The sequence below is a fragment of the Galeopterus variegatus genome, unplaced genomic scaffold, assembly GCF_000696425.1.
Source record: "Galeopterus variegatus unplaced genomic scaffold, G_variegatus-3.0.2 Scaffold2648, whole genome shotgun sequence".
Lineage (NCBI taxonomy): Eukaryota > Metazoa > Chordata > Mammalia > Dermoptera > Cynocephalidae > Galeopterus > Galeopterus variegatus.
Window position 1 is genome coordinate 200045 of NW_007728759.1, and position 11728 is coordinate 211772.

Consider the following 11728-nt stretch of genomic DNA (forward strand, 5'->3'; position numbering starts at 1 on the left):
TAATTCATCATATCCTCTCAGAATTTAATGTCTAAATATATTTTGAATAAGATCTGTTTCTTCAAATATAAGAGTGGAATGTAACTTCATCTTTCACTAGGATTGCTGCACTAACACCCAAATTTATCTTATTCAGTCTCCCTGTATTAGTCTGTTTCTTATAACAGAATATCTGAAATTGGGTAATTTAAAAAGAAACAATTTATATCCTACAGTTTGGAGGCTGGAAGTCCAAGGTCCAGGGAACCCAACTGGTGAGGGCCTTTTTCTTAGTGATGACTCTCCACAGCAACATAGGATGTCACATGGTGATAGAAATGCCTGAGCAAAAGTGAGCTAAATTTCTCACTTGCTTTCCTTTAAAACCATCAGAACCACGCCCATTACACCATGAATGGATCAATCTGTTCACGAAGGCACAGTCCTCACAATCTAATCACCTATTAAAGGCCCCACCTTTCAAATACCGTAATTGGATTTCTCACCCACTTCACACTGTTAAAATGAGGTTCAAGTTCCTATTACATGAGCTTTTGGGGACATATTTAACCCATAGCACTTCCCATGCCCTCTTCATTCTCAATCCATTTTCCACATTGTCATCAAAGGGAGCATCCTAAAAATATGATCATATCACTCCTCCTCTTAGAAATACTTTAGTTTTCCCCGTTGTCCTTAAGATGAAATTCAAAGTCCTTCACGTGCTTTCAATGTAGGGTGACCATATGTACTGTTAATCCTGGGACAGTTTCAATTTAGATCATTGTTCTTTGGTGTAATTCTTAACGGCATCCCCTTTCTTGTCAAAAGTACGCTGGTACTTTAAGGTCTGTTCCGTGGTGCCTGCTCCAGTCCCATTTCTGACCTCTCCTTCCAGCTCACACGCTCAGACTCTATGCTGTCATCTTATGGAATTGCTTCTAGTTCCTCCAGTCTTCAGGCTTTTTACACTTTCAGGTTCTAGCACGTGCTGGGCCTTCTGTTTATAACTTTCTACTTATCACTCACTCTCCCAGATTTCCTGGCTAATTCCTACTCAATTATAGGTCTCAACTTAGACATCACCTCCAATTCAGCTTCTCACTTTTTCACCAAAAGGATAAGGTAGGTGCCCTTCCAAAGTATCTGTGACTGTAGAACTGTTACTTAAACTCATCCCAGCGTTTTTGCCTGTTTTGCTATAGGTACCACTCATGGTTTTATGAATTCTTTCTTTGTGTATTAATGCCTGGCCCATATTCAACACATAATAATTCTTTGTTAACTACTAAGAATTTATTAGCTCTATATAGGAACTCTGTATTTCTAGCACTAAGGATAATGCCCTACATAAAGTAGCTTCTCACACATATTTACATAACTAATTTAATAAATAAATGAATACATTGGTGTTTGGGTCCTTTAATAATGAACAGAATTACTTTCAATTAGTATTTTTGTTATAAAATGATGCTTATCCATAGAATTCGGATGTGTGGAGATAGGAAGGATTCATTTCCAAAGGGTAACAGTTCTGTGTTTGAAAATATAATGTGTGAATTGGGAATGTAATTGAACCAAAGAATGTTTTGTTTTGGAAAAGTAAATGTGCTATATAATGTGATCGAACTGTAGTATCACATGAATGTAGGTGAATAGTAAAGAGAAAGTTTTAAATGTTAGTTAGGTCTTTATTAAAGTTAGCAGGCACTTCACTGGATTTAGAAAATGTACCTTCTCGGTCAGACAATTATTGATCAGGGATAATCCAAGTGAAAGAAACCATTAAACACCAAATATCACTCACCCTGATCCGCTAGGCTTGTCATTGATTTGATCTTGTTTGCCAGGACATTCCTAGGACAATCCCTTTTCATGAAGAAGTATTGCTTTTTCACAGAAGTTCTGCCTCTGTGTTCAGTCATGTCCTGAAAATCTGATTGTAGGGTAAACTGAGCTTAGATTTAGGAACAATAAATGACATTGTCAGAATTGTTAGTGAGATTAATTGGCAGCACTGTGTGGGGTGATTTAGAGTGACAAAAGACTTGAAATTGGAAAATTAATAGTAGATTTAAGCCCTGACAAATGTTGTAGCAGTAGGATGTAGAAGAGGAAATAATAAGATAATTACATGGATTAGTGATAAAATTTGGAAATTNATCCCAGCGTTTTTGCCTGTTTTGCTATAGGTACCACTCATGGTTTTATGAATTCTTTCTTTGTGTATTAATGCCTGGCCCATATTCAACACATAATAATTCTTTGTTAACTACTAAGAATTTATTAGCTCTATATAGGAACTCTGTATTTCTAGCACTAAGGATAATGCCCTACATAAAGTAGCTTCTCACACATATTTACATAACTAATTTAATAAATAAATGAATACATTGGTGTTTGGGTCCTTTAATAATGAACAGAATTACTTTCAATTAGTATTTTTGTTATAAAATGATGCTTATCCATAGAATTCGGATGTGTGGAGATAGGAAGGATTCATTTCCAAAGGGTAACAGTTCTGTGTTTGAAAATATAATGTGTGAATTGGGAATGTAATTGAACCAAAGAATGTTTTGTTTTGGAAAAGTAAATGTGCTATATAATGTGATCGAACTGTAGTATCACATGAATGTAGGTGAATAGTAAAGAGAAAGTTTTAAATGTTAGTTAGGTCTTTATTAAAGTTAGCAGGCACTTCACTGGATTTAGAAAATGTACCTTCTCGGTCAGACAATTATTGATCAGGGATAATCCAAGTGAAAGAAACCATTAAACACCAAATATCACTCACCCTGATCCGCTAGGCTTGTCATTGATTTGATCTTGTTTGCCAGGACATTCCTAGGACAATCCCTTTTCATGAAGAAGTATTGCTTTTTCACAGAAGTTCTGCCTCTGTGTTCAGTCATGTCCTGAAAATCTGATTGTAGGGTAAACTGAGCTTAGATTTAGGAACAATAAATGACATTGTCAGAATTGTTAGTGAGATTAATTGGCAGCACTGTGTGGGGTGATTTAGAGTGACAAAAGACTTGAAATTGGAAAATTAATAGTAGATTTAAGCCCTGACAAATGTTGTAGCAGTAGGATGTAGAAGAGGAAATAATAAGATAATTACATGGATTAGTGATAAAATTTGGAAATTTGATGGATGGACTGAGGAGGGAAAGGGTCAGAGATTTTCTGATTGACTAGTTAGTAATTTTGACCCTGATTTATTAGTTAGAAGATTATTCAGCATGATGGGGAATTCATTTTAGTAAAACATAAGATTATGTTGAAGGCCGGAGACTAGAGGGTTATACACTGAGAGAGCAGAGAGCAGGCTGGGATTGGAATCATGTTGTAATTTCTAAATCAAGGCTTTTCTCAGTATTTATCCTAATTGATTTTCAGATGATGTCTTATACCATGTCTTCTTCTACGTGTTGAAATTTGCTCAGTGTTCTCAGCTGATCTGGATCTCCATCTGTGCCTGCCCTTGGGCACCCCTGATCCTCACCCCACCATATATATATGAGGGTACTTCAAAAAGTTCACAGAAAAATAGAATTAAATGATAATACGAATCTTTTCCATGAGCTTTTTAAACACTCCTGACACCTAGGCTAATACATTAGAGAATATTATGATGTAATGGACATGGGCAAAAAATGGGGCAGCACATGCCTGTCTCTCACCCTACCTTCTCCCTCCATATCGAGTGAGGATATTCTTACAGTGTGGACAGGCTGCTTACCTACATAGACACCATGCAAGTGCTGGAAATAAGGCCTCTGCTCCTCAGCCTGGCTATTGTTAAGCCATGTCGACCTCATCTGTTTGTCCAGGGAACGTCCAGGAGTCAAGCCACTCTCATATCATCATCAAAACCAGGAACAGCAGTTGCCAAAGTTTATCTCCAAGACTCTTCCCTTGAGTGGCACGCCCTCTCTCCCATTCTTAGCGTGGGGAGATGGGAGGCTTCCCTTCCTGTGGGACCCTCAAATTTGCTACATTAGAAGTAGTGGCTTACTTCTGTTGCCTCAAAAGTAAAGGTTGACTTCTTATTTGCTTAGCTGTATCAATCCTTCCTAGTAAAGGAAAGTTGGCAACAAAAGAAACTAGCATTTATTTTTAATTGATAATGTAGAGTTTATTAAATTAAAAAATATGGCTTTTTACTTTCCTAGTAAAGGAAAGTTGGCAACAAAAGAAACTAGCATTTATTTTTAATTGATAATGTGGAGTTTATTAAATTAAAAAATATGGCTTTTTAAAGATTTAATCATTTATTTTTGATTTTCAATATTATTTATTATAAGCATATTATTATTACAAATCGTGATTTTTCCTCATGCCCTTTACTAGCATTTTTGAGGTTACTGTTTGTTAAGTACAAGTTTAACTCACATTCTTAAGAAGCTCCTTCCAAACTTAAACAAATTTGACATTTGCTTTCATGTCTTCATTTATTAAGGGAAGATAATAGCAATGGAATTTAAAAAAGAAACCACCATACGTTATAACAAACACAAACATGTACACATATGGAATTTAAAAAAGAAACCACCATACGTCATAACAAACACACACATGTACACATAAACACATTTGTGCATGTAATTTACAGAAGCTTAGCTGCACATTGGTGTGGCTGGCACAACTTAAGAGGCAGATGGAGACATGAAACTAAGATGAAGGAAAGCTAGTGACTAGTTAATGTCTGAGTCTGTTCCGGCTGCCCCATAGATTGGGTGGCTTGCAAACAGCAGATGTTTATTTCTCACAGTTCTGGAGACTGGGAAGTACAAGACCTAGGTGCAGGCAAATTTGGTGTCTGGTGAAAGCCAGCTTTCTTGTTCATAGATAGCACATGTGGAATGGGTGAGGGTCTTTCTAGGGTTTCTTTTATAAGGCCACTAATCTCTTTCATTAGGGTTCCACTCTCATAACCTAACCACTTCCCAAAGGCTGCAGCTCCTAATACCATCACCTTGGGGGTTAGGATTTCAACATATGAATTTTGGCAGGGACACAAACATTCAGACCATAGCAATTTTTTTTAAAGATTTGAGAATACTTAAAAGTAAATCTTCTGTTATGATACATTATGTCACTTTAGTAATTTTTACATTTGATTATATGATTTTTATTTTATCTGTTTCTTTTATTTTGTCACCTCAAGCCATTTTGGAAATATATATGAAAAGTAAATAAATATGAAAAAGTAAATATTTAATTATGAAAGGATTAACTTTTCTTAACAATTGAGTTTTTAAATTGATTAGGAAAATTTGGTTATAAAAATTAAAAGCATGTTTTAAAAATACAATTACAAATGAAGTAATGATGCATTTATAGCTAAGAACCATATACTGAGAATATCTTTATTCACATGTGCTAAGAAAATTTACCTAGGCAGAAATGCATAAAAGCTCACAAGTTTTTATACCTCAAATTTCTGAACAGAAAGAACGGGAGAGAGGTTCTAATCTGGCCTTTATGTTTCGTCTGCCTTTTGCTGCTGGGAGGGTGTTCAGCATCAGTATGTTGGACACTCTTCTGTATCAGGTATGTAATATTTCTTTTCTTTTTCTAAAATTGTTATTTCATTTAGATTTTATTTAAATAAATACTATTTCTAGTGTCTTTCATGGAGCTGTTAACTTAAAATCGGCTCTGAATGTAATTCAATATTTTATTTCATGTACTTAATAACATACATGTGCCTATAAAATATTTTGTAAGAAAAATATTATTTTAAAAATCTATGAAAATTACTTTTAGGCATTCTTTGGTGGCAGTGCCCTGCAGTATTTATTGTGACATTTTAATACATTTTGCATATTATTTCAAACCTATTACTAGATTTAAAATAAGGAAAAGAAAAAAATACTAGGTTATAAAAAGTCATCATTTCTCATAGTACACATTTTTTTCAGGTTTGGCATAAAATACCAAATTGATGTCATAAAACTGATAAACCAAGGACATTTTAAGCATCTGCTAATTTTGCCTATTTTCAAAAAATATAAAAAAGATTTTACAACAGCCAAGTACCACTTAGTTTGTTCCTGAATGCCGAGTTAACAGTGTCGTTTTATCATAGCTGCGAGGTTCAGGGAGATGCTCTTTCACACGGCTGTAATGTACTCTTTTTCGTCTCTACCACAAACTGAACAGTAGTAATATATAATATTCTCCGATTCAAGTAATCAGACAATATCTAAATATTTTTAGGGAAAGGAAGAAATTCATAGGGCTTTAAATTGTTTGATAATGTTAATCTTAAATTAAGCTTTTACGCATTTTATTGTACCTGTTCTTTTTGATTATGTATTTAAGTACCCTCTTCTATGATTGCTTGGCTGAATAAACTACTCTCAAAATAGTTAAAGCTTTTCTGCTGGCCTTTGGGCTAATTTTGCCCATGAATATGCCTCTAGCAATGTCAGAAACCATCTGCTTCTGTCAGATAAGTGCCAGAACAAACACAGGGAGAATAAATACTCCTATTTGCCCTAAAGTTTTAGACCCATTATCTGAGAACTCCAGGAGGGAAGGCTCCCACCTTAAACACCATTAACACAACACACAGATAGTTGTAATTTAAAGAGATTAGACTGCAGGGTAGGGCTGGTTTCAAGAGTAATGTTGAAACTGAAAATTTTATATCAATAGCAGCCAAATGCTTGGATGTTATTATGTACCAGTGGTTTTTCGATTTTTTTTAGCCACAGTATCTTATGTTTAAATGAGGTCTCATGAGGAAGTCTAATATATAAGTTAAATAGAAAACTGTTTTGCAGAAGTGGAAAGCAGTATTTTCTTCCTCTTCATTTTTGCTTCAAATTTTATGCTGTGAGTAAAGATACAGGAAATTGGGTTTTTTGTGAAGCTTCTGCACAAAGAGTAAACTAGAACTATAGTTTTTGAAGTTCTTAAAATGAAACAGAGTAAAAGTATATTTTGTATTTCAATCCAACATGCGCTTTTATGTGTGTGTGTATTACAAACAGAAATCTCACAACACTTACCCTTTCTGCTGGTATTGCTGTATTATTTTGTATGTTAATGAAATGTATTCTATTCCATTTTAAAAATTCACCAGCTTTAACCCATCACTGTATTGTGACTTGTTTAAAAAACAGTTAATTTGCAGACATCAGAATTAGTAAAATCCAGAGAATAATTTCTCTTCAGGAGGGCTTTTGATAGGTTGCTAATGGTTCTTGAACTATTGGTAATGATTTTCAATCACATTTTCTTTAATTTTTTATTAGTAAAGTTGTCTATGTATCTGTAAAGACTGTGTTCTAGCTTTCAAACTTGTCAATATAAAAGATGTACTGTCACTTGAGGGAAATGTGATGATTCAAATTTTTTTTTAAAAGGCTACAATTAGGGCCGGCCTGGTGGCGCACTGGAGAGTGCGCTGTTTGGGAGCGTGGCGGCGCTCCCGCCGAGGGTTCGGATCCCATGTGGAGACCGGTTCCCGCTCACTGGCTGAGCGCAGTGCGGGCGCAACACCGAGGGTTGCGATCCCGTTACTGTTCAGTAAAAAAGACAAAAAGGAAAAAAAAATAAAATAAAATAAAAGGCTACAATTAGCATGGAATGGTGTGGAAAGAAAGTACATGCAAAAATAAGTGGTAAATGTAGTTTAGAAATCTATTTTATTAACATAGAGCTTAATCCTAAAAACAAAAAATGGTTGAAATATTTCATTACAAATTAATTTTATTCTTTCAAGTTCTTATGATATGTACCATTTTAATTCCGTTTGTATTTTTTACAAAAATATCTAAAAATGTATTTATCATGCCTAGTAGCACACATAAAATGTAAGCATGTCAAGATATTTCTAGATAATAATTACTTCCTATATTTCCTTACAAACAGCGTTAACTGTACAGGTTTATTTAGGTCACTGACAAGATAGTTTATTATTTCATTTTTACATAGATTTAATGATGTGTTATGAGAAATAACCTTTTAGAAGTGTTTAGAAGTTCACACTCCTGGCTGTTCTAAGCATATCATACATATAAAAACACATACTTTGTTTATATTGCAGTCATTTGTGAAGGATTATATGATTTCTATCACCAGACTTCTGTTGGGACTGGACACTACACCAGGATCGGGGTTTCTTTGCTCTGTAAGTCCAAAATCAATGGAATGGAAGATTGTTTAGATAAAAGGTTCTGAAATTCATCTACTTTGTACTTTGGCTAAGTCTTCTATGTCATATATTATTTTTTCTATTATTTTTTCTAATGTGTATCCAAAGTGTTTCACTTGAGTTTTTTTAATTTCTTAAAAACTTTTTGAAGAAAACATATTATTTTAATTAATAATCATATTAAATACTCATTCTGTACAAAATTCAGAACAAGTTGTGGTTTGTTTGTTTGTTTTTTCCTAGCTGGCAATTTGGGACTGATAGGTTTAGGCATAGGATGCCATACTTGGTAGGAAAACAGTGATCATACAGTTTAACCCCTTTGTTTTATAAACGAGTATACTATGATTTGCTAACAGTTCAGATTTACAAGCAGCAAAGAGGGATTAGAACTCAGGTTTCCTAACTCTTAGACCTGTGCTTATTCTACTACCGAATTTTCTCAGTATGGGTGCTATTAGAACACTGAGTGAGACAAGTATTTTTTGTACTGGAGTGCCTTTTGTACTTTAAGTTTTGTAGCATCAGCAGACCCTGTCCACTAAGTTACTCCAGTTATTGCACCATTCAAAAAAGTCTCCATGTAGTTTACAACATCTCCCAGTCAATTACTAGTGCCCTATTGCCTACTGATATTGAATTAATACAATGTCATACTGCCTCAAATTGAGTACGTGGATTTCTTATGTTTGGCTGAATCTCCAGGATAAGCTGAGATAGAGTACAATAAATAAAGTTAATATATAAACACTTAATAAAATATTACTTTGAGATTTCAAAATATTAATAAATTCTGCCTTTTGCAAGTAAAAAATAACCACTGGGCTTAATATTTTTTAAACATCTAATATGTAAATAATTTATATCTGTTATAGATGAAAATCACTGAGGATGACTTATGGATCAGAACTTATGCTAGACTTTATCAGAAGTTGTGTTCTTCTACCGGAGATGTCCCCATTGGAATCTACAGGACTGAATCTCAGAAACTCACTACATCCGAGGTTTGGAAATATGAAAATATTCTTGTTTTGATGTTTAATCTGATGAATACAATAAACTTGGAATTGATTTCTGAAAAATGCCAGAGAAAGTGAAAAAGAATATTATCTGAATACATAGTGTAAGTTCTCAAAAGCAAAAAACGTCTCAATTATTTGTTTTAGTAAGCTATATCAGAATTTTACAAAATTTTGTCACTTAGGTGCTATTCTAGAGTTTATGGACTTTGGGCTCTGGATGCTTTTTGTAGTTCTAGGTTTAGCCATTTCTAGAAGATTGGCAGAAGCAAATTAATTCTAGGTAACTTTGAAGTTCTGACACATAAGTTCTCAAGGCAAGCAACCTGGAAGGAAGCAAAGTTAGTAAGTATTGAAATCCATATTCCCCAATCTCTAGATTGAAAGCCACTCTAAAGCCAAAAGAAAACTCCAGGAGTAGCGCCAGACCTTCTCAGAGGAAAGTTTTAGTAGCAAACTAGAGTCTATTAATATGGAGGGAGAATTTCTGGTGATTGTGTGCAGCTGAAAACATATCTACCTTTTGATTTGGTCACCTCATGTGGTTCTGAGGAGTTTTTATATACTTAGTAAAAAGCATTACTTTTAAATTAGACTTTTTAATTAAATAAAGATTTTGGATATAGACACTATTCTATCAATATCTATAAAATTATTTAATACAAATTATGGTTTATATTCTTGAAATACATTTCTTCTATAAACACCTCAAAGTTATTATAAATTATAAAGAAATTTTGTTAGCTATTTATGTGTTTGGTCTTATGCAAAATTACCTCAACTGTAAAGCTCAGATCACTCATATGCATTTCAGCAGTCAATATAATCATTAAACCAGGTTGTGATAAAAATCAGCAAATCCATGTACAGAAAAGATCTTTAGAAAGCATAAGATGAATCACATAGATTTTTAGATTGTTTTCTTGTTAAAATGTGTAGTTTGATTCTTCCGTAAGTGGATATTGAGGCCAGCAGGATATAGTTCAGTTTTTCTGAGGTGGTTTCCCTGTAGTTTTAGGGATGTTAAACGAAGCTTTGTTACCATCTCTCCTGCTGAATATGAGTTTTCTTTGGCTGTGATTCCTTTGGTTCACACCACAAAGAGCAAGACCAAATCAGAGAAAATCTGGAATGAATGACTGGAGAAAAACATTCCAGACAGTTAAATATATACGTAAGATGGTTTGGCTATTTGTGCCTAACATTTTAAGAATACTGTATCCAAAGAATTATTATTTGATTAAAAGTTAAGAAAAGACAAGTGCTTTCACACCTAAGCAATTAAGCATTATCTTAGTCTGTATGGGTTGCTATAACCAAATATCACAGACTGGGTGGCTTATAAACAACAAATTGAATTCTCACCGTTCTTGGGTCTACGAAGTCCGAGATCAGGGTGCCAGCCGATCAGGCGTGTAGTGGGGGCCTGCTTCCTGGCTCTGAGCCGGCCACCTTCTCACTGCATCCTCACTGGGTGGAAGCGGGAATGGAGCTCTCCACGACCTCTTACATAAGGACCCTTCATCTACTAATCACCTCCTAGAAGCCCTACCTCCAAATACCATCACATTGGGAATTAAGTTTTTACATATGAAATTTGGGGGGACACAAACATTCAGTCTATACAAACCATTTCTTTGACATAATAAATACAGAGAAAATTTTCATACGACAGAGTATTGTTATGCTCTTTTCTTATATATATATATATATGGTCTTTGTGAATTTGAACTTTGTAAATCCTGTTCTTGGTCAAGTCCATATCCATGTCAGTCATTTTGTATTATTAAAAGACTTTGTTGTGTGCTGTTTACATTGTTAAGTAGGGAAAGGATAACAGTATTTGTGTTGTCATCAAAGAATATTTTACTACATGTTGCTTAATTCTTGCCCATCCCAAGTAAGGATCACCTCCGTAAAATGCTTATAATTTCCCAAACCTCTAGCTTATATAAAAAACCCTCATCATTGGGAAAATAAAAGGAAACTGAGTTAAATAAAGACGATACACCCTGTTTTCCTGTACTGAATTAAATTAATCTTTCATACATATATTTTATTTAAATTTTATATTTTGCCTAATGTAGAAAAAAATTAGGGCAACAAATAATTAAAGATAAAAAAACAGAACCATCAAGCATTTTTACAACAAAATATAATAACGGGCAGAGAAATTAATGTTACTCTACATCTAACGCACACTGATCACTACAGTTGGGCCTGAATTCTACTTTTGTTTTCCTGGTAAATAAGGGGAAAATAGCACTATGCTGATTTATGTAATAATTATAGTCTGAGACATGAAAGGGTACAAGTTTATCTTGCAAAAGATTTGTTTTTACTTATCACCTATTAAAGGAATGAGTATATTCTGTGTATTCTTAATTAAGCGATTTTAGATAACATGATGAAAATATCTACCTTCAATCATAGTATTGCAAGATGTAAAAAAATACCATTAAAGTGAATATCTCTTGGTTTAATCTTCTATTTTTTTTAAAAAAAAGGGCTGGCCTGTTAGCCCAGGTGGTTAGAGTGTGGTGTTGTAACACCAAGGTCA

General features: G+C 34.1%; 1 protein-coding gene across 1 annotated transcript in view; it reads left to right on the plus strand.

Moving 5' to 3' along the window:
* The window catches only part of LOC103598507 (potassium channel subfamily T member 2-like), a gene marked incomplete at its 5' end in the record, with an annotated part of 230756 nt that overhangs the window by 171914 nt on the left and 47114 nt on the right, over positions 1-11728 (plus strand). Inside the window, 3 exon segments of the mRNA XM_008582500.1 lie at positions 5434-5535; positions 8042-8125; positions 9025-9153. Of these exon segments, the coding sequence (XP_008580722.1) occupies positions 5434-5535; positions 8042-8125; positions 9025-9153 (315 nt within the window).